The following is a 24999-nucleotide window of genomic DNA, read 5'->3' as shown; positions in this document are numbered from 1 at the left end:
GAGAAGATGCTTTTAGATTTGTATAATCTTTATCTGTCCACACTCAAAAACTTTAAAGGTTTTCCATTTGTTTATGAGGGTAATGATGTGGTGAATATTTTTCAAGAGTATCAAAGAGCATATAATTTAATAAACCCGAAACTCTTCTAAGCAAAAGTAAACTCTTCAGTCTTCTGTGTTAAATGTGGTATGGAGAGGAATTATGTAAAGGGAAGACCAGCTGACTTTGTTCCGTACTCTAGTTTTTGAAAGAATTAGGGAAAAGAAGTGCAACTGTTTACCTAAGATGCAATTATTTGTTAAATTGCCTTTTTTCATGAGATAATAGAATGGATGGGTTAGGAAAATTCTTGAGGGCAAAGAAACTTTGTTGGTAAATCACTTCTATGGTCTAATTTAATTGAACCTGTGAAATGCACAGTAATGACACATAGCTAATAAGTAATTTACTTTTATTTTTCTAGACACTGGAAGCCATTTTGAATTTTAAGTACTCTGGTGGACCCGGGCATGTTGAAGGCTATTACCGGAACCTTTCGCTAGGCCTTCACGTAGAAGTAGAGCCGTCTGTTTTCTTTACACGTGTCAGTACCCTTCCAGCAACAAGGTAAGCCTTGGTTTGACTCGTGTATATTTGACTTAATGTCTCTGTCTCTTATTGTCAGACAGTGGAATGGGCTGCCCAGGGACAGGGTGGAGTCCCCATCCCTGGGTGTGTTTAAGGGTTGTTCAGATGAGATGCTGGGGGATGTGGTGTGGGGGAGAACTTTGTAGAGTCGGGCTGAGGGTTGGACTCGATGATCCCAAGGGGCTTTTCCAACCTGAATGATTCTGTGATTGTTATACTGGCTGTAACTTAAAGACCGTGCTGTAAAATTTCAATATCATCAGCAACATGTAGGTTAAAGAATCATATGAACAATTTTTCAAAATTCTTCATTTAGGAGTTTAGCCTCCTGCAACTGCAGACTATGATTAAAGCAGTCCTTGTGCATTGGACAGTTTCTGAGATTCAAGCATTTTTTCATGATGGTTTATTTTACAAGAGACAGGGTATCTCCTCTACATTGTAAAATTTGAGGACTTCTTTCTGTATTTCTTTGTTGTTGTGGTATGCATTACATTGTTTTGTGTTTGTCTAACAGAATCTCACCCAAATTGCATGTGTAAATGATTGTCTTTGGATGTGAGGAATAAATTGTAATCGTTCTCTCCTGTGGTGCTTACTTTCTCTTGTAAGGCACAGATTAGTTTCACATATTGTAGTGAGTTCTAAAAATCATGGCAACACATTATGGTGGTCAAATGCCATAATCAAAAAAACGTGGTTACATAAAATTCATCAGCCACTCAGTGAAATCAGTATTAGTAATTTTTTTTTTCCTAAAATGTTTTTTATCTGCTGCTAAATACATAGTTTCTATTGTCTGTTCTTATTAATTTTATATTGCTTTACATACTGCTTGAGCAAAGCAGCTTTTGCAAAAATGAATTCTGTAAGTTAATGCTTTTACTGATGCTTAATCAACAAGTTTTTGTTACTATATGCTGGTAGTTAGTTAAATACTCTGCAATCTTTAAATATTTGGGATGTATTCAAACTTGGGCAGTTCCAGAGGTGGCCTTTGACTAGCTTTCATTCGGAAAATAAATAAATGAGCTTGGGTTTGTTGGGAAGAAAGAAGACTGAGAATGGACTTTGTTTCAGTGTGTTAAGTACATCTGAGGTATAAATACAAAGGAATAGGAAATACGCTTTTAGGTGAATGATGAAGTTAGTGCAAGAAAAAAATGTTACAAATTGGACATGAATATGCTTTTATAAAAAAACCCCTTGTAATAATCAGCTACCAGATATCAAGTAGGATCATTGAAAAGAAAGCTAGTGTGCATAGTGGGAGAAAGCATTTTGTTTGGTTTAAATTCTGAAATTATTTCAGTGCAATTATGCATTACTGTTACTAATAATAGCTGAGAGTGAACTTAATTGATCCAAGAGTTTCCTACTAGTCTTAGGACCGTTTTTATGTCAGTCTTCAGAAATAAAACCCATAGATAGGGAAGAAGGGGGAATGTAAGTGTAGGAGATATTTGGAGCGTATTTCATTTTCAAAGGAAAGAAATGAGTCACCGATAACATACCATTGCAAAAATTTCACAGGAAGGATGGACAGCAATGTAGTTTGCAGAACATGAAGTGTTTCTTTTGTTCCTTGTGAACAAAAGAAGTAAAGCCTCAAGAAAAGTTACCGTATCTACTTTGGGGCTTGAACTTGTAGAAACATAGACAAAAGTGGACAAGTTTGAGAAAGTCTAGAGCAAGAAGAGTGAAAAAATGTGACTTATGCTAAAGCATGAGTTTAAAGACACTCTTGGTGTTGCTGAAGCCAAAGAGAAGAGTGAGAGGGGACTTAACTTTTGGTTACATAAATAGCACTGCCAAGACAATAGGTATCTGTTTTTCAGAGCAGGTAATACAGCAAATAATGACCTTTGGATATAGCAAGGGAATTTCAGGTTAGGCAAAGATAACAAAACACTGAAATACTTTAAAAAAAAAAAAAAAGTTTAAAAATATGACAAACGAGGGTTTTTTTTTAGTAAGTAGACTGTGTCCAGCTCTTATAAGACAGACCTAAAACTGTATGGCTTTATTGGTAAGCAAGTTTGTCAAGCATTGTGCTGCTTGAAAGTGTAGCATAACAGGTATAATTTTATTCTTTTAGGAACTGCTCTACTAAAGTAAATCCAGTGCTACTTGCAAAGTCAGAACACAGTATCCAGAACAGCTGTTTGCAAAATTCTGGGAACCTTCTAAATGATTTTAAGAGTTTCATCCCTGCAATGGCACAGTCTTAGGTCTTTATAAAGTTTTCAATGTTCAATAAGTGATCTCTCTTTATCAGCCTGGAAATAACACAACATTATTTTAAATATTTTTCAAGATGCATTATGCAGGTTAAAATACTCAGTTTGTATTTACTCTTTCCCTGCATAGTCCATTCAGTGTCAAAAATGTCCTTTTTACTCTGTCTCTGTGTACTTTTAAGTGAACAGCATAACTGCTCTTTAGCTCACTGCAATTACTTTCCTATAGTCATGGAGTAACTTGGGTGTGAAGCTGCAAATCTTCTGTAAAAGCTTCAAGTACAACATGATGCTTTTCTATGAAACTCTTGTTGGTAAGCTGGCTTTTCGTGCTAGGTTTCCTCAGCTGTGTTTTGTGTTAAGACAAGGTGATCCTACCCCTGCCTTGTCAATCTCTTCTCAGGAATTCACTATGTATGGAAAGTATTTAATCCTGAAATCTTTAAAAAGAGATTGAGGTGCTAATTCAAAGGTAGAGTTTCTGCATTGTTCAGCTGTGTACAGTTTCACAAGTCTTAGAGCAGCAGGTGCTATATATAGTGGCTCCAATTCAGCCAAGTGCTTCAGCTCATACTGTATTCATTTGCTTCATTCTTTGCCCGTTCATCATACCGATCAGCATTTAAGTCAGTAGAAACTTCAAGTGATTTACTGATTTGAGTTGTAGTTAAAGATGTGACTGCTTTTAATTAGGATGCCTAAAAGCTTTACTGAGTTGGGAAAAAATATTGTAATATTTACATTTCTTTCAGAAATGTTTTATTGCAAGACCTGTCAAAAGGCTATTCATTTTTTTTTTTCTTGTTTGTTACATTAGCATATGTTGTCTGCTAAGTCTTGAATGCATTTTGGTTTTAAGTGCTTATTATCTCTTGTTGTTTGCTCCATAATGGTAGCTTTAGTGATCAGTGACACCATTCCTTTACTCTTGTGCTTCCCTGTGATGATTCTCCATCTGAAGGATAAGTCATGTGTGATTTAATATTATGTTTTAGAGTGAAAAATAGCAGAAATATGTCATCTTCCAATCTGCTAAAGGATAACTGTTTATCATTAAATGAAACAAAGTCTGTTTTTGGACTGTTGATCATCTCTGCCAATATCTGAGACTCAACGACAGCAAATTATAAATCAAATTTTGTACTTTTACTTGCTCTGTTAAAATCCTGAATCTGTTTTCCTTTTGATTTACAGCTGAAATTTTATTGCTTAAATTCTGTCTGAGGTGCTGAGCTATGAGCTATTTTTGTTTAGTCATTATGTGAAATTGTATTTATTAATTTACCTTTTCAGCTGTCATTTCAGAATGAAAGCTATCATTGTTTTGATTTTGTGGATTCAATTTTTTTCCTTTTCTTCTGTGTTTTTGTTGGTTTTATTTTACATTTTACCTCAACAAAAGTAAGAATAGCTTACTAGCTGCTGGGCTTAAAAAGTCAAAGTAAAATAAAAACTTTGAACATTGATTCTTCCCTTAGGCCTTTACTGAAAAAAAACACGAAAAATGTTAATGAAATCACTCCCCCTCCCCAATTGTACCATAAAGGTTATGTATTATGTTAAAGTCCTGCAAACTTAATTGGTATTTCTTTTATTTAGCTTCTTGAGCAGATATGCATGGGAAATATGACTGAAACAACTGGGAATTTTGGTTTGTTTTTTGTTTTTCTAAATAGTCAAAACTACGTCTTCCACTCATGCACAGTATTCTGCTTTTTAGGGTGAAGTTTCATTAACCACATCTTCAGTAACTCATAAAATGCATTTAATCCTGACAAGAGTTCCTTTTAACCTTTCTCTGTGCTGGTCTGTAGAAGCATTGTGGTTGTCTTGATGCAGCCCTTAACGTGCTGCAGTGCCTAATCTGTTGACTAACTCTGGCTCATGTATCACCTCTCCTGTTGCAAGAGATGATATTCTGTCTGTAAACGCCCATAATCTGTTCTGAGGTTTTTCACTGGGTATATCAACCTATGCTCCCTGGGCTGCCTGCATCTGAAAAGACTGGCAGAACAGCCCTGTGCTGAAAAATTGTTTGCCTCTGACCATGTTACCTGTAATCTTGGATTCTGCTTGTTTGTGCTTGCCTGGAGATGATTGTCCTTTAATGCATAGGTAAGAACATACGTGGTTAAAGCAGCCCAGCTACAGCATACAGGAGGTACTGAGTTAATGGTGAAGGTTTTCCCAGTCTGTCTGTCCTACAGCTCACTGGCTTGCAGATCACTGAAGTCTTTAAGTGCCTCAGGGATCTACTTGCTTGAGCGTTTATTAACCATAAAATGCAGATAAATCTATACAGTAAAATTGTATTCGGTGTCTTCTGTAATCAAGCATATCATGTTAATTGATTCTTTATGAGATCTTAGCCCCAAAACTACTGGTGTGATTTCAGGCCTCAGTTGAGTTACCAGCAGATTATAGACTGCCAGTAGAGATCTGATGGTAACAGTTCAGTGTAAGGGAAGCATTCTGTTGACAGCTTCATGTGATATACCCTTCATTTTGACATACCGTTAGCTCTGAGAAAGTCTGCCATTGAAGCTTGTGGTAGTTAGGTTGTCTTGAGCTATCTCCTTTATATGTGTTGATTCTCTCAAAGGCATTATCTGCCAGTTTTGGCGGTCACTGAGTGTCCTTTCCTATTGCCTTTATCAAAGAGCAGAGAGCATGAAAAAATGCCAGAAAAAATCCTGCTTCACTCCTCACATTTGGTAAGAATTCAAGTAAGGCGTGCTCTGCATGCTGTGAGGTGCCTGTTGGTCTCCTTTTGTCCCTTGCTATTATGCCGTCAGTACAAAAATGTTTTAAATTAGAGCCATCCACAGAGGTCAGAAAATCTTGGTCTTGCTTATTACAGAGTTGGTGAGATGGTCTGAATTTGTAGATGAAGTCAATTCACAGTGTGACAGGGATGCTGACTTCACTTTTGGGCAAAGTTCCGCAGCCAGATATGTAAGAATATTCTTACCTGTAAATTCTACAATTTCAAGATGATGAACAAGGTAAATTGTTTAATTTTCTTTAGGCAGCGAACTTTTATTCCTGTCTTAAAACCCCTGTACAGCTGATGAGACATCAGCTGCAGATCTCTTTTGGCAAGTGCAGAGGCTTAGACTCTGTTCTTGTAATTGAGAGAGAAAAAAAAAAAAGGAACTGCAGCAGGTTTGACACTGTTAAATTCAAAGTGTCAGTTTATCTAACTGAATCTAACTAAAGCTAATTTTCCTTTTGTACCATTAATATATATAATTTAATAAAACATTTTAGTTTTGTAAAGAATGTATCCGTTCATAATAAAGCTTGCAGCGTGCTCCCTGGTCTAAGACCTTCCATTGTTTTGTATTTACAGTTAGGATCCAGTTTTTCCAACTTAGTTACACTGAAGTGTTTGGAGACTGAAAAAGAACAGTCTTGACTCTGTTGAGGGTTCTCAGGAAATCCTCAGCTTGGTGGGCAGAACTTTGAGTCTTAATCAAATCAGACATTTTTCAGAATTTTTCAGGGTTGCCCACATTTTCACTACAACAGACTGCAACACGGCCTCTTCAGAGTCAGGTTCACGTTAGAAATCATTTACAAATCATACAAGAGAAAGAGTAAATAGGATGCTGCTTCTGTCATGTTCTAACAAACACTCTTGTTATACAAGAGAAAAGTTCTGTAATGTTTCCTGAAACACTTCTTGGGTTTATGTAGCTGAATTTTTAAATTAAATGTTCACATTTGCTTCATTCACAATAAGAGTCAACTACATAGTGACAGGCAGCTCTTTCTCATTATTTCAGTGTTCAGATGTCATAGAGCTGTGAAGGGTGGAAAAAACCCTCTTTTTGGTTGGGTGCTTGAAGAGCAATCTGTTTACTTGAAGGAAGGCTAAGATATGACCTGTTTAAAACGAATAGATGTTTCTACATAGAGAAAATAATTAATATTAAATTCACTGGTTTGTTAATGAAAAATAGTAATAATAAAAGCCAGTCAAAATATAAACCAGGCAAATTCAACTATAAATAAAGGTCTCATTTTGATCAATTAGGTGGATAAACCATTAGAAAAGTTTGTCAAGCAATGGATTTAATAACCATTTTTTAATGTTCTCAGAGCTGGATGTTTTTCTAGAATATATTCTTTATTTATACACACACCATTGAGCTCGATATAGATTCTACAGAATGGTAACCCCATGACACATGGAAGGTTACATCCAATAGTTAAATCATCTTGCTAACCTTAAGCTCTGCTAATGGTGTAATGTTACAGTGGTTCATGGAAGAGCAGCAAAAAGTAGCTTACAGATTGAGAGAATTGATTTTTGAGATCAAAATGTTAAATATGTACAGTTTGGCACATGAAGACATGAGAACATAAATCTGCAAATATTTATAGATGTGCTGGGAATATTTAGCATAATTGAAAAGGTTTACAACTGGGAGAAGTCAGATGAGGACGATTCTTGGAATATGTGAAAAGACTTTTTAACAGTAAAATGGATAATCTGACTTAATCATCTGAAGTTAGTCTGAAAAGTTTCATTTTTAGAGAATTTAATAAAAATTAAATTGAATTAAAGAAACCCTATTGAAAAGACAATAGCACCAACAGAGATGCGCTAGGTCATTGTTTTGCTATGTTGCTCTTTGTGTTTGTCAGTGGATTTTGGAGAATAGGGTTGTCATCCAGCACACCATTGCCTGTCGTCATTGTCAATGCTCTTCACTTTCTGATGTCTCATTTTGAGTAGGGATGCCTGTTTAAAGAAAACAGAGAAGAAGCAAACAAAAATGTGGATGTGAAAACACTCCATGATTTCAGTTGGTGGGGAAACTGGGCTGAGTCAGAATGTAGATAACTTGCCAACCCCCCCAGAGCATTTCTTGTTTAAACTGACTTTCAAACTAAGCTAGAAACAGAACTGCAATAAGATTATTCACTGAAGTGAGCCATCATTACAGAACTGCAGCTGCATCTGGTTTTTAATACTGTATTAAATGTTACTGAAAAATATCCTCTGCTGGCATTTTGGAGTGGATAGGAATAGTAATTGCAATACCCCTGAAAGAAATTTCTAGATCACAGTGTAATTGTCTCTTGCCTTAAGTTCCCATGGCCCCAGTTTTGTGACTATTTTTGGAATCATGACTGGCATTGTAAGATTTTAAAAATACAGCATGATTCATCATGTCACTAACATTTGTTAGTGTTATGCTGCAGTAGAGGATAACAAGTTTATTTATACAAGAAATCTTTAAGACACTATTGAATTAACTCAATTTTCAGTAAAAATTTCAGTAAAAAATTAAGAATTATTATTTTTTATTGTTTGAAATGAGTATTGATTTAAATTTGCATGTTATTCTGAGACCTTCAGATTCTAAATTGATCAGTGTTTCCTTGTAATTCTAGTTTTTACTTGCATGGCGTTCTGATGTATAGACCTTTGTGTTACTTGTAAAAGAAAGTCTTGAACATGAAATTTATGACAGATCTTTCTAAAGGAAACATCATAGCAAAAATAAGGTAGATCATGGAAATGGAAAAATACTTCTAGAATGAAATGGGAGACCTGGTTACCCAGGATATGGAGAAGGCTGAGGTACTCAGTAACTTCTTTGCCTCAGTCTTCACCAGCAAGTGCTTCAGCCACACTGCCCAAGAGGCAGAAGCAAAAGTGGGGACTGGGAGAATGAAGAACTGCCCACTGTAGGAGAAACAGGTTCAAGACCATCTAACGGGCCTGAAGGTGCAGAAGTGTGTGGGACCTGATCAGATGCATCCACGGGCTCTGAGGGAACCGGTGGATGAAGTGTCTAAGCCACTATCCATCATATTTGAGAAGTCCTGGCAGTCCTGTGAAGTTCCCACTGACTGGAAAAGGGGAAACATACCCTCCATTTTCAAAAAGGGAAAAAAGAAGGACCAGGCCATTCACTCTCACCTCTGCACCTGCCAAGGTGATGGAGCGAATCGTCCTGGAAACTATGCAAGGGCACATGGGAAAGAAGATGATGATTGGTGACAGCCAACATTGATTCACTAAGGGCAAATTGTGCCTGACAAACCTGGTGGCCTTCTACGACTGGGTTACAGCGTTGGTGGAGAAGGGAAGAGCAATTGATATCATCTACCTGGACTGGTGCAAAGCATCTGACACTGTCCTGAACAACATCCATGTTTCTGAATTTGAGAGACATGGATTTGACACATGGACCACTCAGTCAATAAGGAATTGGCTGGATGGTTGCACTCAAAGAGTTGTGCAGCTCGATGTTCCAGTGGAGAGCAGTGACCAGTGGTGTTCCTCAGGGGTTGGGACCGGTGCTGTTTAATGTCTTTGTTGGTGACATGGACAGTGGGATTGAGTGCACCCTCAGCCAGTTTGCCAATGACACCAAGGTATGTGATGTGGCCAGCACACTGGAGGGAAGGGATGTGCCATCCAGAGGGACATCAGAAGGACATGGACCTGTTAGAACAGGTACAGAGGAGACCACAAAGTGATCAGGAGGCTGGAGTACCTTCCCTATGAGAACAGACTGAGAGAGTTGGGGTTGTTCATCCTAGAGAAGAGAAGGCTCCAGGGAGACCTTATAGCAGGTCCATGTCCTCCTGATGTTGGGCCCCAGAGCTGAGTGCAGTACTCCAGGTGGGGTATCACAGGAGTGGATAGAGGAGGAGAATCACTTCTGCTGACCTGCTGGTCGCGCTTCTTTTAATGTAGCCCAGGATACTTGAATACTTTAAACCCCTTAAAATGTATATTAAAAGAAACCTACCACCCCACTTTCACTTGTTAGTTTTGCGCAGAGTCATGCCACTGTCCGCAAGCAGTGCTTGCCTGTCATTTAGTGCCTGATTGCATGTGACATTTCTTGTCACTTTTGTAACCTCAACCTTAGCATCCTGTGCTTATCCTATGAGTGTTCCCATCTCAAGGGTTTGCAGGGTAGCAACACAGTTCCTCCTTCTGGTGGGTTGACCCTGGCTGGGGGTCAGGTGTCCACCAAAGCTGCTCTATCAGTCCCCTCCTCAGCTGGACAGGGGAGAGAAAATAGAACAAAAGGCTGATGGGTCAAGATACGCATGAGGAGAGATCACTCACCAATTACCATCACAGGCAAAACAGACTTGACTTGGGGAAATTAGTTGGATTTATTACCAATCAAATCAGAGCAGGATAATGAGAAATAAAAACTAAAACACCTTCTCTGCACCCTTCCCTTCTACCTGGGCTTAATTTTGCTCCCAGTTTCTCTACCTCTTCCCCCGCAGTGGTGCAGGTGGTTGGGGGGTTGTGGTCAGTTCATCACTTTTGGGGGAGGAGTCCGCACACTCCTACACTCTTCCCCTGCTCCAGTGTGGGGTCCATCCCACAGGGACTGGACAGTCCTCTATGAACTTATCCAACATAAGTTCTTCCCTTGGGCTGCAGTTCTTCACAATCTGCTCCAGCATATGTCCCCTCTGTGGGGTGCAGTCCCTCTGGCACAGGCTGCTCCAGCGTGGGACCCCACGGGGTCACAAGTCCTGCCAGCAAACCTGCTCCAGCGTGGGCTCCTCTCTCCACAGGGCCACAGGTCCTGCCAGGAGCCTGCTCCAGTGTGGGCTTCCCATGGGATCACAGATCGTCCATGGACTGCAGGTGGGTCTTTGCTCCACCATGGACCTCCATTGGTACAGGGCAATTGCTCTCCAGCAGTTTTTTTCCCACATTCTTACATATGTTATCCCAGAGGTGCTACTACCGTCACTGACTGGCTTGACCTTGGCCAGTGGCGGGTGCATCTTGGAGCCAATTGGCAAGGGGGAAGCTTCTGGCATCTTCTCACAGAAGCTACCAGCAACCAAAACCTTGCCATTCAAACCCAGTACACTCTTGTATATGCTCTGGAAATGGTATCTCTTGGTTTTCAGAACAGGGTTGCATTACGAAACAGGGAACTTGTTTCCAGAGTAGAAAAACAGTTCTTAAACTTTGCACTTCCTGAGTTTAATTGACTTTAGAATGGCTGATGTTTGGGTTTAATTGTAAAGTATTATGCAGTAGGGTAAATATACTTGGTTGCTGGAGACACAAAGCTCTATCTTACTTACAGATTCACAGGACTATCTAGGTTGGAAAAGACCTTGAAGACCATCCAGTCCAACCATCAACCCAACATTAACAGTTCCCAACTACACCAGATCCCTCAGTACTATGTCGACCCAATTCTTAAACCCCTCTAGGGATGGGGACTCCACCACCTCCCTGGGCAGCCCATTCCAATGCCCAACAACCCCTTCTGGAAAGAAATGTTTCCTAATATTTAGTCTAAACCTTCCCTGGCACAAGTTGAGGCCATTCCCTCTTGTCCTATTGCTTACTACTTGGTTAAAGAGACTCATCCCCCCTCTCCGCACCCTCCTGTCAGGGAGCTGTGGTAGAGGGCGATGAGGTCTCTCCCCTCAGCCTCCTCTTCTCCAGACTAAACCCCGCCCAGTTCCCTCATCCATTCCCTATCACACCTGTGCTCCAGACCCTGCCCCAGCTCCGTTGCCCTTCTCTGGACACGCTCGAGTCATTCAATGGCCTTTTTGTAGTGAGGGGCCCAAAACTGAACACAGGAATCGAGGGGCGGCCTTACCAGTGCCGAGCACAGGGCTCAGATTCCTTCCCTGTCCCTGCTGGCCACGCCAGTGCTGATACAAGCCAGGATGCTGTTGGCCTTCTTGGCCCCCTGGGCACACTGCTGGCTCCTGTTCAGCCGGCTGTCAATCACTCCCCAGGTCCCTCTCTGACTGACATCTCTCCAGCCACTCCTCCCCAAGCCTGTAGCGCTGCTGGGGGTTGTTGTGGCCCAAGGGCAGCCTCCGGCACTTGCCCTCAGTGAAACTCCCCCAGTTGGGCTCAGCCCATGGCTCCAGCCTGTCCAGGTCTCTCTGCAGCCTCCCTGCCCTCGAGCAGATCAACACTCCCACCCAACTGGGTGTCATCTGCAAACTGACTGAGGGTGCCCTCGATCCCCTCCTCTAGATCATACATAAAGATGTTAAACAGGAGTGGCCCCAACACCCAGCCCTGGGGGACACCACTCCTGACCAAATGGATTTAACTCACAACTCTTCGGGCCTGGCCATCCTCACCTTACCAACATATTCCTTTCTTCCCCTTTGGGGATCTTCTTATTTCAAGGAAACTCTCTTAAATTAATACTGTGGGTGGGTTCTCCTTCTGATTCCAAATACAAGTTACTTTTCCCTACTTACTGATTCCGATAGCAATTATATGAGATTAGATGATCCGTAATCTTTGTACAATGACTATAATAGTTTTTACTGTAATTCACAATCAGTCACTTAGGTTCATTATCTGTGCATTTAAACTTTGAAGTCATTGATATCTAATGCTAAATTGTAGTGGTGTTTAAGGCTGGGATATTTCTCTGTTGTTAAGTAGATTCTTAGGAAGTTTTGAATTTCAGAGTAGACTGCTGAAGCAGTATTGCAGCTTTATGATTGTGTTTGGCATTTTGGTATCTGGTTTTGATGTTTTTCCATCTGTATCTTATTGTAGTCACTCAATGCTGCTATTTATGCTTAGTTTTGCAAGGAAGAAAATTTTTAAAATAAGAATAAAAAATTTCAGTAAAGTTTTTTTCCCTATATCTTTGTCAGTATTATTTCCTAAGGATACCAGAGACGCGGTTGGTATATTTATACTGAATGCTTCTAGGGAATTTTGGATTTGAAGGATGGTAGCTGACAAATATAAAGTTTTCAGTGAGAGGTGCCTGTGTTTGCCTTTCTCACAGAAGAGACAGAGTTGTCTCTCTCAGAGTAGTTGGTATAATGGAAAAGTACTCTACTTGCCAGCGTGGTTTGGTCTGTAGACAGCCCAGGTGCCGTAGAAAATGGAATTGCTCCCTGACACTGGGTAAGGATTTAAATTTTTGCTTGTAAATTTGTTTCTTAAAAGGGTAAGGTCGAGGTAATTTGAAATAATGAAACTGTTTCATGTGAATGCTCAAAAGACTAAAAAAAAAAAATACCTGTGGCTTTTTCCATAGAAGTGAATCTGACATATACAGGTGATGAAACGCTATGGGGCTTAATATTGTGCAAATTGTAATTGTCATGGAACTTTTTCTCTTTAGGATCTGTCTAGTTTCAGTAAAACTTAAAAATTATCCAGTTGTTAAAAAAAGTTATTTTTAGTAAAAGACTAAGATACTTCTATAATTAGAGTAGGGTATAAAACATACATATGTCAATGTAGGTATATTTATGCACATATATTTACATTTGTGTATAAATATTAATGATAATAAACATATAATAATTCTATGGTGTGTTATTAAAATAGTGCTATTCTTTTTCCCCTCCTCTGAACAGCACCCGACAATGCCATCTGCTTCTTGATGTCTTCAATTCTACAGAACATGAGTTGACCATCAGTGCTAGGAATAACGAAGATTTAATTCTGCATGCTGGGGAGTGTCAGCGGTAAGTGCTTTCAGTATTAAAAGGGCTCTCTTTTAAACCCATTATTTATTTATATGCAGTTGGTGGTATTTGGGCCTATTCTTCTTTTTAAACATTGTACACATGTCAAAGAATATGAGTTTTTCTTTCCTTAAGGTGCATCACTGAGTACTAGCAATATTGTAAATAAATTTATTTGTCTATGAATCTAATAGTACTGAAAATAACAAAATACAGAATAGTTGGTTCTAAGGTGTACAGCTCATATAATTCGTTTTTTTAGAATGTTTCAATATAATTTTTATGTGCTCTGAATGTAGTTCTGATGATAAAACCTGATGTCGCAAGTTTGTTATCCTTTCCTAGTTTTAAATAGACTTTTTTTTATGTAGTTCCCCAGCCATTTCATCAGTTTTCATAGAAAGAAAACTGCCGGTAAGATGGAGTAGAATTGAAGAAAAAGCAATCAGGATCTCAATGGGAAAAAAAAATAATCTAGATTAAGTAGGCTGTTAGTGTATTGGTTCTTACAAGCCTACTATGGTGATGTAAAGGTAATTTTGTCGTAGCTATATCTACCTAGGACCCCTACTACCCTAGGTTACTTGGTTTATCTCCTTCAGATGATCTTTACATCTAGATGACACCGTTTTTATTTTAAAAAGATGAAACTGAAAAAGGAAATGTTTTTCTTCAGTCATAGGCTATCTGCAGAGTTTTCTTCTTTGAGGGAGCTGTGCTGCAGTCTTAAACCATGCAATTGATGAACTAATTTAAAGAGAGATATTTTCATGTCTTCAAATCTCAGTCTGAATATTGAGTTCAAAGTAAAAACACATCAATTGTAAAGCATGAAGTTGTCAAAAGAAGTATAAAATGTGTAACAATAGCAGTAAATTTGGAATGCTTTTTGCCTTAGTGACTTTGAAAGCACAGCCATGAGAAAATACGTTGACTCAAACCACGGCTGAGTTTTTTCAGTTTTACTTTATCAGAGAATTGACAAAAATATCAGTAACATACAATGCTTGTTCCTTTTATTTAGGAAGAATTGGGTTATTATTTTTTTTTTTTTTAATTTTTTTTTTAAGTGGTCTAAATACTCACCAAAACATTCATGTTCTTATCTGTACTGTTTTGTAATTTTCTTTTTATGCCTCTTGCTATTCCCCATGATTTTTGTAGTTGGAAAACACCTTGAAATTTTTCACTCTCAGTTTTTGGGACAATATGTAACAAATAAAAATAATGCTACAGAAAAGATTACGAAATTACTTTGCTCCTTGATTGAATTACTTCTAGTTTCCTATGGATTTAATAATTTAAGTTTAAATATCCTTAAATCGTTACATTATAATGGATATAAACCCTTTCAATAAGTCTTTTGAAACAGTCATTTATCAAGATGGATTGTGTATTTGTTGCAAGTATTTAAACCTTTTAAGGACAGTGATTTTTATTCTTACTGCAAAATATGTTATTTTTTTTTACCCTTGGTTAGAAATTGCACTGAGTTTTCTATCAGTTCTAAAGTCATTTGTTATCTATTTCCTGAATGGTAAGTGCTTTTAATTGTAACAATGTGTTTATAGCTCCTGTGTTGCTTAGAGTTTTAATTTTTATTCTGATGGATCTGCTACAAAAACTTAGGTGGAAGATATACTAGTCCTCCTCCTAACATAGGAATTTTGTTAATATTACAAAAAAAAAAAAAAAAAAAAAAAGACAAAACCCAGAAATCTTCCTCTTTTTTGAGCAATGGTTCTAGATCTTTCTTTTTTTTTTTGACGTAGGGCAGTCATTCTCAGGAGTTTGCATTTGAACCAAGTGTTTTCAGTACAAATATACAATACTTTTCAAGAAGGCCTCCTCTTAGATTCTCCTTTTATCCATTTTTTCTTTGGCCATCGATTTCTGTTAATATCTGATTAAAATTTGATTAGAGGCTCTTCAGTCAGGTTCAGGTTTTTTCCCCCCTTCCCTGTATCTCCTTGATTCCCCCCTCATTCTTAATGTTTTCCTCATTCCACTTTTATTTAAATTATAACTTTTTTGCCAGCTTCGGTCACTCTTGCTTCCTTTTGTTATTTACTCTCCCTCCATTCATCACCATCATTTTGAAATCTCCTGTCCTGACAAAGTGCAGATAGTAGGAAATTGTTTTCTTCGTTCCTGTTCTTATTGCTGGAGACTCTAAGTGTTTTCATATTCTTTCTACAGACCTACAGAGAAGGATAATGCTGCATCCTGCTTACACTTGCCTCTTTGCTTCCCACTTTGTATGTTTAGAAAGTAAAGCAACTTGGAAGTCTCTGATGTGTTGCTTCTCTTTTCAATATCACGGAGCCTTCTGTAGAATATTGAGTTTTGCCCTCCCGTGCCTGGTGAGAGGGATTTTACAGGGGATTCTTCCATTGCTTTTAGGTGAAATGAAGAGTGGTGATGGAAGGCTTTGGATGTTACACTTATTAAAGAACTCTCAGTAACATATTTTATTTATAACAAAGGTATCCAATTAGCCATGGTGTTGGAAATATGGAGGGTGGAGGAGATGGAAGCAGAAATGCCAAAAAGAGTTTGGAATCATCAGCAGATCAGTACTGGTAATGCCGAATCTTGCTGAGTCCATGCAGGGCAGTCCCTGGTGTCCATCTTACAGTATCCATATTATTTGGGGCATTCCAGCCCCCTCCTGTTCTCTGGATTATTTGTGTTTATGTAGAATGCATAAAATACTACACATCCTTTTTACTTTAAGGCTCAAAGTGAAGTTTGTTTCAATCAGCTTAGAGACAGGGAAATAATACCTGTTACAATGACACTGCATACACTATGAAAAAACAGTGGTATACTGTTAAGGAAAAGTGACATCCTTTAGGCCATTAAAATACTACTTGGAAAATATATGCTTTTTGTACAGTAAGATTATTCTTCTGATTAGTGGAGATTATCATTTTAGCTTTCAGGCAACCTTAAGCTTACAATTTCTTGTACTTTTTAAGCCCCTAGTTGGGAGTATTTAGTGTGTGCGTTGTAACTGTTCTTGGATATGTATAGAAGCAGTGTATCTGAGAAGCGACACTCTTTTCCCTCTATTTTAGGATAGAGCAACACATGCTTTGCTCCCTATCATTTCATAGTAAGAAATGGGAATTTGAGCTCAATGATTATTTTGTGCACTCATTTTTCTGTCTTTTATCGTTATATGTTCTGCAAACACACCAATGGAAAGGATCGGCTTTTTATTTTTCGTCTATCCCAAGATGTTACTTAGTGATTTCATACTTCCCTTTGTGGTTTCCATACAATGTGAAATGTTCCTTTGTGTCCCACTGTGGGACAATTAGTGGTATGTTTTACTTGCAGCTCTTTTGTTCTCAGAAGTCTGTGTAGGGAGGAGAGAACTAAGACTGATTTGGAGGAGAGAAGGAGAAGAAAGGAAATTCGCCCTCTGACTCCTATGAGGTGGTATGCTGAAGAAAAGAGAGGAGCAAGGGTTTTGGAGGGTCCTTTGTTGAACTCCTGAAAATAAATTTAGAGTTTATTACAAAGCTAGATTCAAAATCAAATGACTTTTTGCTGCTTTACATCTGCAAGAGGTTTTTAAAGCTTTAATATAAACAGGGAAATACGTTGGGCAACTGATGTCCTAAAAAAAGTTGTCAGACAAGTTACTCAGCTGAAGTTCTGGCTGCAGTGAATAATGCTGAAGTGTTGGCAACATCTTCAGTTAATAACAAATGTTTGATATACCACACTGTGGTGTCAACATGTTTCCTTAATCTATCTGGTTGAATATACTTCACGTGATGATGAGGGAACCAAGCTCTCTGATATATGCAATTGGAAAGTTCAGCCTTCAGATATTTTTCTAGACTAGCAGAGCCTCCTGTCTGCAAAGCTGTTTCTTGAAGTAGTCAACAGCACCCTGTTGAAGGGGCTTTGCTGTGAACATGTTTTGAATGTAATCAGCAGTAAACCGAAACTTGTTTATCGCAGCGATTTGGCATTCCACGGGTTGTTCTGAAATGGAAGAATATAGCAGACAGCTCTTGGAGGGGAATTGTATTATGTATAACAAAAAAGTGTTGCCACTAGCAGTGATTTGAATTTATTGAAAAACTTAGGTATGGTAATTATTGTGTTTCTTACTTGATTATCAAACCATTAAAATTAAATTTCATGACAACCCTCGTTTATGCGTAAATCACTTCATAATTTATGGTAATAGATGTTATCTCATTACGTGCCCCAGGATATCTCATTTGGTACAACACACCCTGCATTGCCTTTACATTTCTATTCTGTGCACGGTGCGTCTGGCATTTGGGAATGGCAGGCATCATCATCAGTGGAAGATTTATCATGGTGATGGTCTGAGGAGATCAATCCTCTCATCTGTCCTAGTGGTACAACACAACTGAGTTGTTAAAATCTTCTATGTATATGAGACTCCACAGTAGGTGGCTGTAGATGTAACACAGACATTAGAGTTTTCAGACTGTTTTTGGTGTCGGTGTGAGGACTGTAGGGATTGAAGCTTGGGACTGCCCAGGAATAGGTCTGGACTGAGGAGTTGAGAAATGAAGAGGACACAGCACATGGGTAAGAATAGTCTGGAAAAAAACAGTCAAACGGTGTCAATCATGGAGGAGCTGTGAAGGGTCTCGTAATCATTCGGGCATCTTCCCTGTTAGAGAGGAAATCTTCTCCACTAGATTCTGGAAAGAAATCTGAAATTTTTTGAGAGCTGTATTTCCTTGAGAATAGTAAGTAGTCCTGAAGCTTCTGGATAGATGTTGCCTTGGTACAGGCGATCATCAGTGAGGAAATACTTTTATTGGTAATTCCAATGACAGAGGCTTTTATGCAAAATTTACAAGTTTTGACAAGTTTTTGCCTTTTTTTTTTTTTTTTTTTTTTTTTTAATTGGGAGTTGCATAAGAAAAAATGGGCTAGGGAAATACTAGAGTAGCAAAGTCAACAGTCAGAAGTTAAGAACTGCCAAGCTTCTTGCTGGGTCAGCAGTTCCTGCCTTTTAGCAGGGTTATAGGATTAAATGAGTGAGTTTACTTATACATAGCCACTATAGTGAGTTTTGTTGGGGTTTTTTAGTCAGCAAAAGTGGGGGCATTTTTTTCCGTTTTGATAAGTGAACTTTTCTATATATTGACCACCTATTTTTAAATACTTTTTTTGTTAAAATCTAATGAATTAAGAATAATTAAAAAATGTGTTAATATTTTGATTTTTATACCTCTCATCACATACTACGGTGTTTCTATCATCCATAGAAAGGAAATATTTTTTTTAAAAGTCCTTTGTGTGCATAGTATTAATGAGAGTCATTGACTACTGCTGACTACCGCTTAATTATTTTATTTAAATGGGTTGATTAATTGAGATGTGAAGTCTGTGATGTGGTATACTGCAATTTCTGTAGTGTTAGATAATAATGCACATAGATACTGAAAACATTTTGAAATAAGTCCTCCTGCAAAGTGTATGAGAACTAAAATTTTTGCCCGTTTTTAAACCATAAGTTCCCTTAATAAATTTATTGTCGATGTGCAAGTAAATTATGACTGTTATTTCTCATAGCTGCCAAGTCAGTGTTTAATTTGTGCATTTGTTTATGACAGGGCATGTTGTCTGTATGAGAGATTAATGATTTTTTCCTTACATTGCTGTTGCACTTTATATTTTAAAGACAAAGCTGCTATGACTAAGGCTTTGCATGCTGTCATCGAGAGAAAATAAAATTTCGCAGCAATTTCCCTGGGTCTTCATGTTACAGCCAGGCAAGCTGGATGTAGGCAAGCAATTTTGAGATACCTTCAAGTCAAATTAACAAATATCAAAGGTTATATTAACTAAATTATGAAAATCACTTGCTGTTTTCAGGGGAATCCTTTTTGGGTTTTTTTTGACATATGTTAAATACATACTGATTTCTTTTTAAGGCTTGCCTTTTTTTTTACTAATAGCCAAATCAGTCTTTAAAAATACTACATAATTTTGAGAGAATAATTAGTTATTTTCAACAAAGAAATTGAAAAGGAAGTATTTCTTTGGGTAGGGAAGTGAAATATATCTAGCACTGGTCAGATGCGTAGTATAATCCAGCTCTAAGGTTCATATTTATTTCAAAGCATTTTGCAAAAATTGGAGATGTCACAGGAAGAATCTGCAAAAATTAATAGGTTGGCATAACAATAAACAGAATAATAAAAAACAATAGAAGGAACAATAAAGAGAATTTTCAGGTTTGGGCTGCTTTATAGTTAGAGCACATGAGGAATTCCTTTGCTGAAAGGCACATGCTTCCCATGACAAGTCAGTCCAGCTGCTCTTTTGATGTCCCTTCTGACCTTGGCTCTTCTATGATTCTGATTCCCTGGCAAGGTGCAAAGGCGTGACGGGTGATCGCAGGGTGGTTGTGCGGCCTCAGTGAGAGTGTACTGCAAAAAAGCAAATGTGATCTGAGAACAGGAAAGGCAAACAGAAATAGGGAATAGTAAGTAAGAATTCTGACATTCAGTTGTGGTTACGCTTATACAAGAAAGAGGAGATCAAATGGTAGAAAATTGAAATGCTGGGGTTTCAACCCCAAGCCCCAAGTTAAGGTTGACATGTGGGTGATTCCCACAGCCCTTCCCAAAGGGGGGTGAGTTTCCCTTTAGGCTTCCCTCCAGGGTGGGGCGGCCTTGCAGACAGAGCCATTGGGTCACTGAGCCCCAGGGCTCTGCAGTGAGTAACCCCAGGTCAGGTGTCCACTGAGGGATAACAGCTGGGACCCCTTGCAGGCAGGGCAGTGTCTGTGTGTGAGGTGGATGTCCTGTGCAGAGTTCCCTGTTGGGGAAGGACCTCCTGCCTCCCTGGGACTGGCCTCCAGTCAGGTCTGGCCTTTGTAAGTGTGAGCTGTGTAGGGATTCAGTGTGTGGCTTCCTTGGTCTGATGTGTTTGGCTGGTTGACCTGGTTGTCTCCCGTCCCTTCTATGGGAGACTGCATTTCACTGGTTATCCCACCCATTGCTGGTTGTGCGGTGTTGTGTTGGGGTCAGTGGGATTGATGTTGATTATGTATAATCTGACTTGTTTGTACCCCCAGTGCTCACCCATGTACTGATCCTTTTGTATCAAATACAATTTGTTTATTGGTTCATCTTTATGCTGGCTGTGTCCTTTATGCTAGGCCTGATAACTGGTAAAATAAAGATGCAAATAACTGTTGAAAATAATGTAGACGTCAAGTGTAGTTTGAGAAGCGCAGTACAATTTAGAAGGGATTATTAATGTATTCTATTAAGTTGGGGACAGAGAAAGGCTTTCTTTTAAAGGTTAATGGAGGTGAGGGCACCAGCTTTGAGTTGTCTATGAATATGGCTAGAAATGAAGAGATTTCCAGGTTTCGGATATCATCAGATTGTTCAGCAGTCTCCTTCACAGAGAAGTAGAGGCAAAGAACCTGGCTGCTTCTAAGGTGGAATTGCTGAAGACCTGCCTGTAGTTGCTGCACTTTCCAACTGGAAGAGCTTTTCCAGTGTCCTGTCCCTGTAATTGATGCCCATGTAGATTTTACAGCAACAAATATGTGAAAAGATGTCTGTTCCTCCTTCCCCTCCTCAGTGCAATGTAATTCTTTTGTTCTGAAAATATGGTTATGCTGTATTTCTCCAAGCAATGTGCAGGCAAATGTCTTTCCTATGATTTGCATTTGAATTTAGCATTTCTGTTCCTTTCAGAAACACACATATTTGGAACACAGATAAGCCTCCATTCTCTATTTGCTGGTAGAGAGACTTTCCCTTTGGGTGGGCTTTCTCAGATTTTTCTGTACTAGATGTTTCTCCACTCCCCTCCACTCTCCCAGCTTCACCTGTATTGATTATATGAATTGGAGGCTGCTACACTGGGTAGGCAACTGTTTTGATATTATATGACTTCTCATAAGATTCTTCTTTTTCCACTTCTTCAAAGGTAGATTTAAGTGAATTGACTGTTTTCCTAAATCAGGGGTAAAAAACTCACTGGCTCTAGCCTGCATGGCAATTTTTCCGACCTCTTTGAACACTGACTTGACCTCAGGAGATCCATTTTGCACTATTTCTTATATTTTGTGTTTGTATCTAGGGAAACGGGAGTTCTGTGAGTGTAGGCCAAGTTTGCCTCTGACAGGATTTATTAAGTTTAATTGGGTACAGCATAAACATGGCTAGATAGATTGGCCCTTATACAAAATACCTCACAGATAGAATATGAGCTTGCCATCCAAGTTGTAGATGATCTGTAAATCACTCAAAATACAAAATAAAAATCTGTATCTTAAATAATATCACAGGTTGCTGAAAGTGCAGGGTTCAAAAGCTGGCTCTTGAAAAGTCAGAATAATTGATTCAGAATTCAGATTTAGAAATTATTTTTTAAAAAGAGTGGGTTTTTTTATAGAAGAAACCAGACTTTTTCTTTTCTTCATTTCTTCAACACTTAGAAAAATTTTTTATTTATTGAAATTTTTGGGTGCTAGTCACATTTGTGGAAACATTTGACAAAATGTGGACCTATTACAAAAATGGCTGAAGTGCTAGTATTTTTTTAATTGGGTTTTCTTATTTGTGCAAAATATGTGGAAGAAAAAGTAAGAATGTAAGAAAATTCATAAATGTTTCTTTTGTTAGATAACAATGGAACCACAAGCTAAAAAGAAAAAATTACTGCTTCCTGAAGGAAGTGTTTGTCTTTCCCCTTAATTCACACATATTCAAGCTAAGAGATTAATATTGTGGCTTAGAAAATCACGTTTCAATGTTGATGGATGATGGAAAAAAGTGGAGAGTGAAGGTGAACATTATCAACCTTTCACTGGGTGTTAGTTTCCTCATTAGAATTAAATACAAAATACCAATATTCACAGAAATAAATGATTCCATGGAAATTTGGGGTTTGTCTATTCTTTTTCTCGTGAATTTTCTAAACGCTGAAGGAGAAAGGTAAGTAGTATTGATCGACATTGTTTTTTTCTAGCGATGTTTGTCAGTATTTCTGTGAGATGGAAACTTGATAAAAATTTCTGTTTTGTCCTGAACCTACTTAGTGGTTAGCACACCTGAAATAGGCTGTTGCTGTCCCTCTTCTTTTAGTAAAGACCAAGTTAGAAACCTAGGAATGCCAAGTAAAATGATGATAGACAACCACAGTGTGAAAAGAGGTGCCATACAGATGAGCACAGACAAGTAGGGAAGTGCATATTTGCGGCTCTACTAATATAGTTGACACGGCCCAAATTTCTGTAAGACTTGCCTTGCAGTGTAAATTCAAGGTAGGCTGCAAACAGTGTTATTGCAGAGGTTGTTTCATAATTCTTTCTTATCTAGTTGAACGTGGCGCTGCCTAAGGCATGGTAGGTGAAGGGAGCTGAAGGGATGATGTGTGCCTGGGTGGGAGCCGGGCTGCAAAAAATAAGTATCACTTGCATACTGCTGTGCTGCAGATGTGGGTCTTTGCAACCACCTTCCAGGATAGCACTGGTTTGAGTGAGGGGTCTGAACGGGATGGCCTCCAGAGGTCCCTTCCAACCTAAAGTATTCTTTGATTTGAAAATCTACATACATATTGATAAGCTCACTCGTTCTTCCCAAAGCCAACAGTGTTATATGGGCACATGCCCATATGAGTAGTTTACTCTGTCACTTTTATCCTCTTAAGACTTCCCGTCATCCCAACATTTGTCCTATTTTGTCATTCTTCCCCATCCCCCAGATGATTAATTCCTTTCCTTAACCTTTCTTCCTTGATTTTTCTGCTGTTACTGATGACATAGTGCCAGGTTATGGATAAGCTCTTAGCTAACGGTCTCATATATTACTTTAAATAGTGTGCTATTTGAGATAGCATGTATTTGCAAAATAGGTCCAATGAAAAGCATTACTTTTTCTGTTTGCACCTAAAACCTGTTGTCTTGCATGTTCATCTAACAGATTAAAAATAGCCATGGAATTTATTTTCCTGATAATTTGCTCTAATACGATATTTGGAGACTTGGAAATAGGAAGTGAAGGGTATCTGGGTCTGTAGAACCTTGAGAGATTTTAAGTTCAAATAGCCAAGATAGCTGCATCGTGTTAGTCCATTTCCTAACCAACCATCATCTTTATTTTCAGGGAAAAAAAATACCTAACACATTTCAAGATTTCTTTTTTTCATGCTGCCAGTAAGAGTGAGCATTTGGGTGTAGGTACAGTTCCAGGTCACACCTGGTTTGATCGATATCTGTAGATAAATAGATTAATTTAGCCTAAAGCACTATCTGCATTTAGGAGAACTAGCTGTGTTTTGTGGCTCTGGTGACATGGTGACTGCATTAATGGGATGAAAGAAGATTGTCTTGAGTGGCTGCCAGTTACGTCTGCTTTAATGGCCGAAGGATTTATTAAAGTTACACTCTGATGTTGCACTGATTTGGCTTTCTGCCTGCTCTCTGATGTTCTGCAAAAAATCATGATGGTACAGCGTAGATTTCCTGAAGTTGGCAATGAAAAAACCCAATTCCTATTAATTTATTGTAGATGATCAAAAGTGTAATTAAAATAGCTGTTTTATGAGTCGTTCCTTCAAAGACAGCAGTCATTTAAAATTAGTGCTTCAGCAGGTTGAATTTATTCTTCAGTCTTGACTTCCACTTACTACTTCCTTTATTAACTGGAAACAAAAGCTAAACCAACACTGATCTTAAAAGATCACTGAAAGATGTTATGTAAATGCTGTAGTATATAAAGCCAGCTTTTTATGACATATTAATTGTGCAATTATGAAGGTGTCTTCAGACGCTGGTTTGAAGTGGAGTCTTTGTTTTCTGTTTTTTTGTCCTGATGCCACTATACTAACTGGGATCATAGGCAAAAAGTTGAAGCCTTCTTTAGAATAATGCAAGGATTTATAAGTTCTAAAATAAAAAAACCCAAACCAATTATTTTGCTAAGTTTGAATACAATGTATGATTTGCCCTATAGAAGTGTATAACCTTGGCAGGGGGATGTTAAGTTCATAATCTTGTGTCACTTTGTCTCTTCGCTCCAGCCCACTCTTTCGATGGCTGAATCCTCCCAAGGGAGAGCTTTACCTGTGTTAGCTTGGTAGGCTCTTAGTCTACAAAGCATCATTTGAAGTGCGTTTGCTCTGTTTCCGAAAATGCATACTGCTTCTAATTTGTTTTCTTATAGTTGACAGCTGTAATAAAAATGAAGAATTCTTCTCTAGCTTTGGATTTTTAAAGAATAATAGACTGTTCTCAAACGCGATCATTGGAGTTGTTTAATTTTCTGGCCCTCAGAAGGGCTGTTACTTGAGGGAGAGGAACTCTAAATCTGAATCCTGTAGTGCTTTGATTTCTGTCTCGTGTGGTAGGTGTGTTTAAAACCTCCATATATAAACTTTTAAATTACTCCTTGTCTTATATAGTACTTTCAGGCTATGAAAGATCCCAACATTATGGACATATTCCAGATTTAATATGTTGAATTGTGAATACCCTCGGGAAAGAGGGTGACTTGTAATAATGAAGGTTAATTACAAGTTTGTTTCAGGGTTTTTTTGTGTACATCTGCATCTGATAAGTGTGCTGAATTGGGAAGGGGTAAACATGGTTTTATGAAGGGAAGATGTAGCTCATAA

The 24999-nt window shown here is 38.3% G+C and overlaps 1 protein-coding gene across 3 annotated transcripts in view; it reads left to right on the top strand.

Moving 5' to 3' along the window:
• Positions 1–24999, top strand: part of TRAPPC9 (trafficking protein particle complex 9) — a 546185-nt gene that overhangs the window by 201938 nt on the left and 319248 nt on the right. For all 3 annotated transcript variants that reach the window (XM_026841777.1, XM_026841775.1, XM_026841776.1), the window contains 2 exons: positions 465–607; positions 13240–13350. In XM_026841777.1, the coding sequence (XP_026697578.1) occupies positions 465–607; positions 13240–13350 (254 nt within the window). The remainder of the gene's footprint in view (positions 1–464; positions 608–13239; positions 13351–24999) is intronic.

This window comes from Athene cunicularia (assembly GCF_003259725.1).
Source record: "Athene cunicularia isolate RWA chromosome 2 unlocalized genomic scaffold, athCun1 chr2_part1, whole genome shotgun sequence".
Lineage (NCBI taxonomy): Eukaryota > Metazoa > Chordata > Aves > Strigiformes > Strigidae > Athene > Athene cunicularia.
This window is presented reverse-complemented; position numbering and strand designations above follow the sequence as displayed.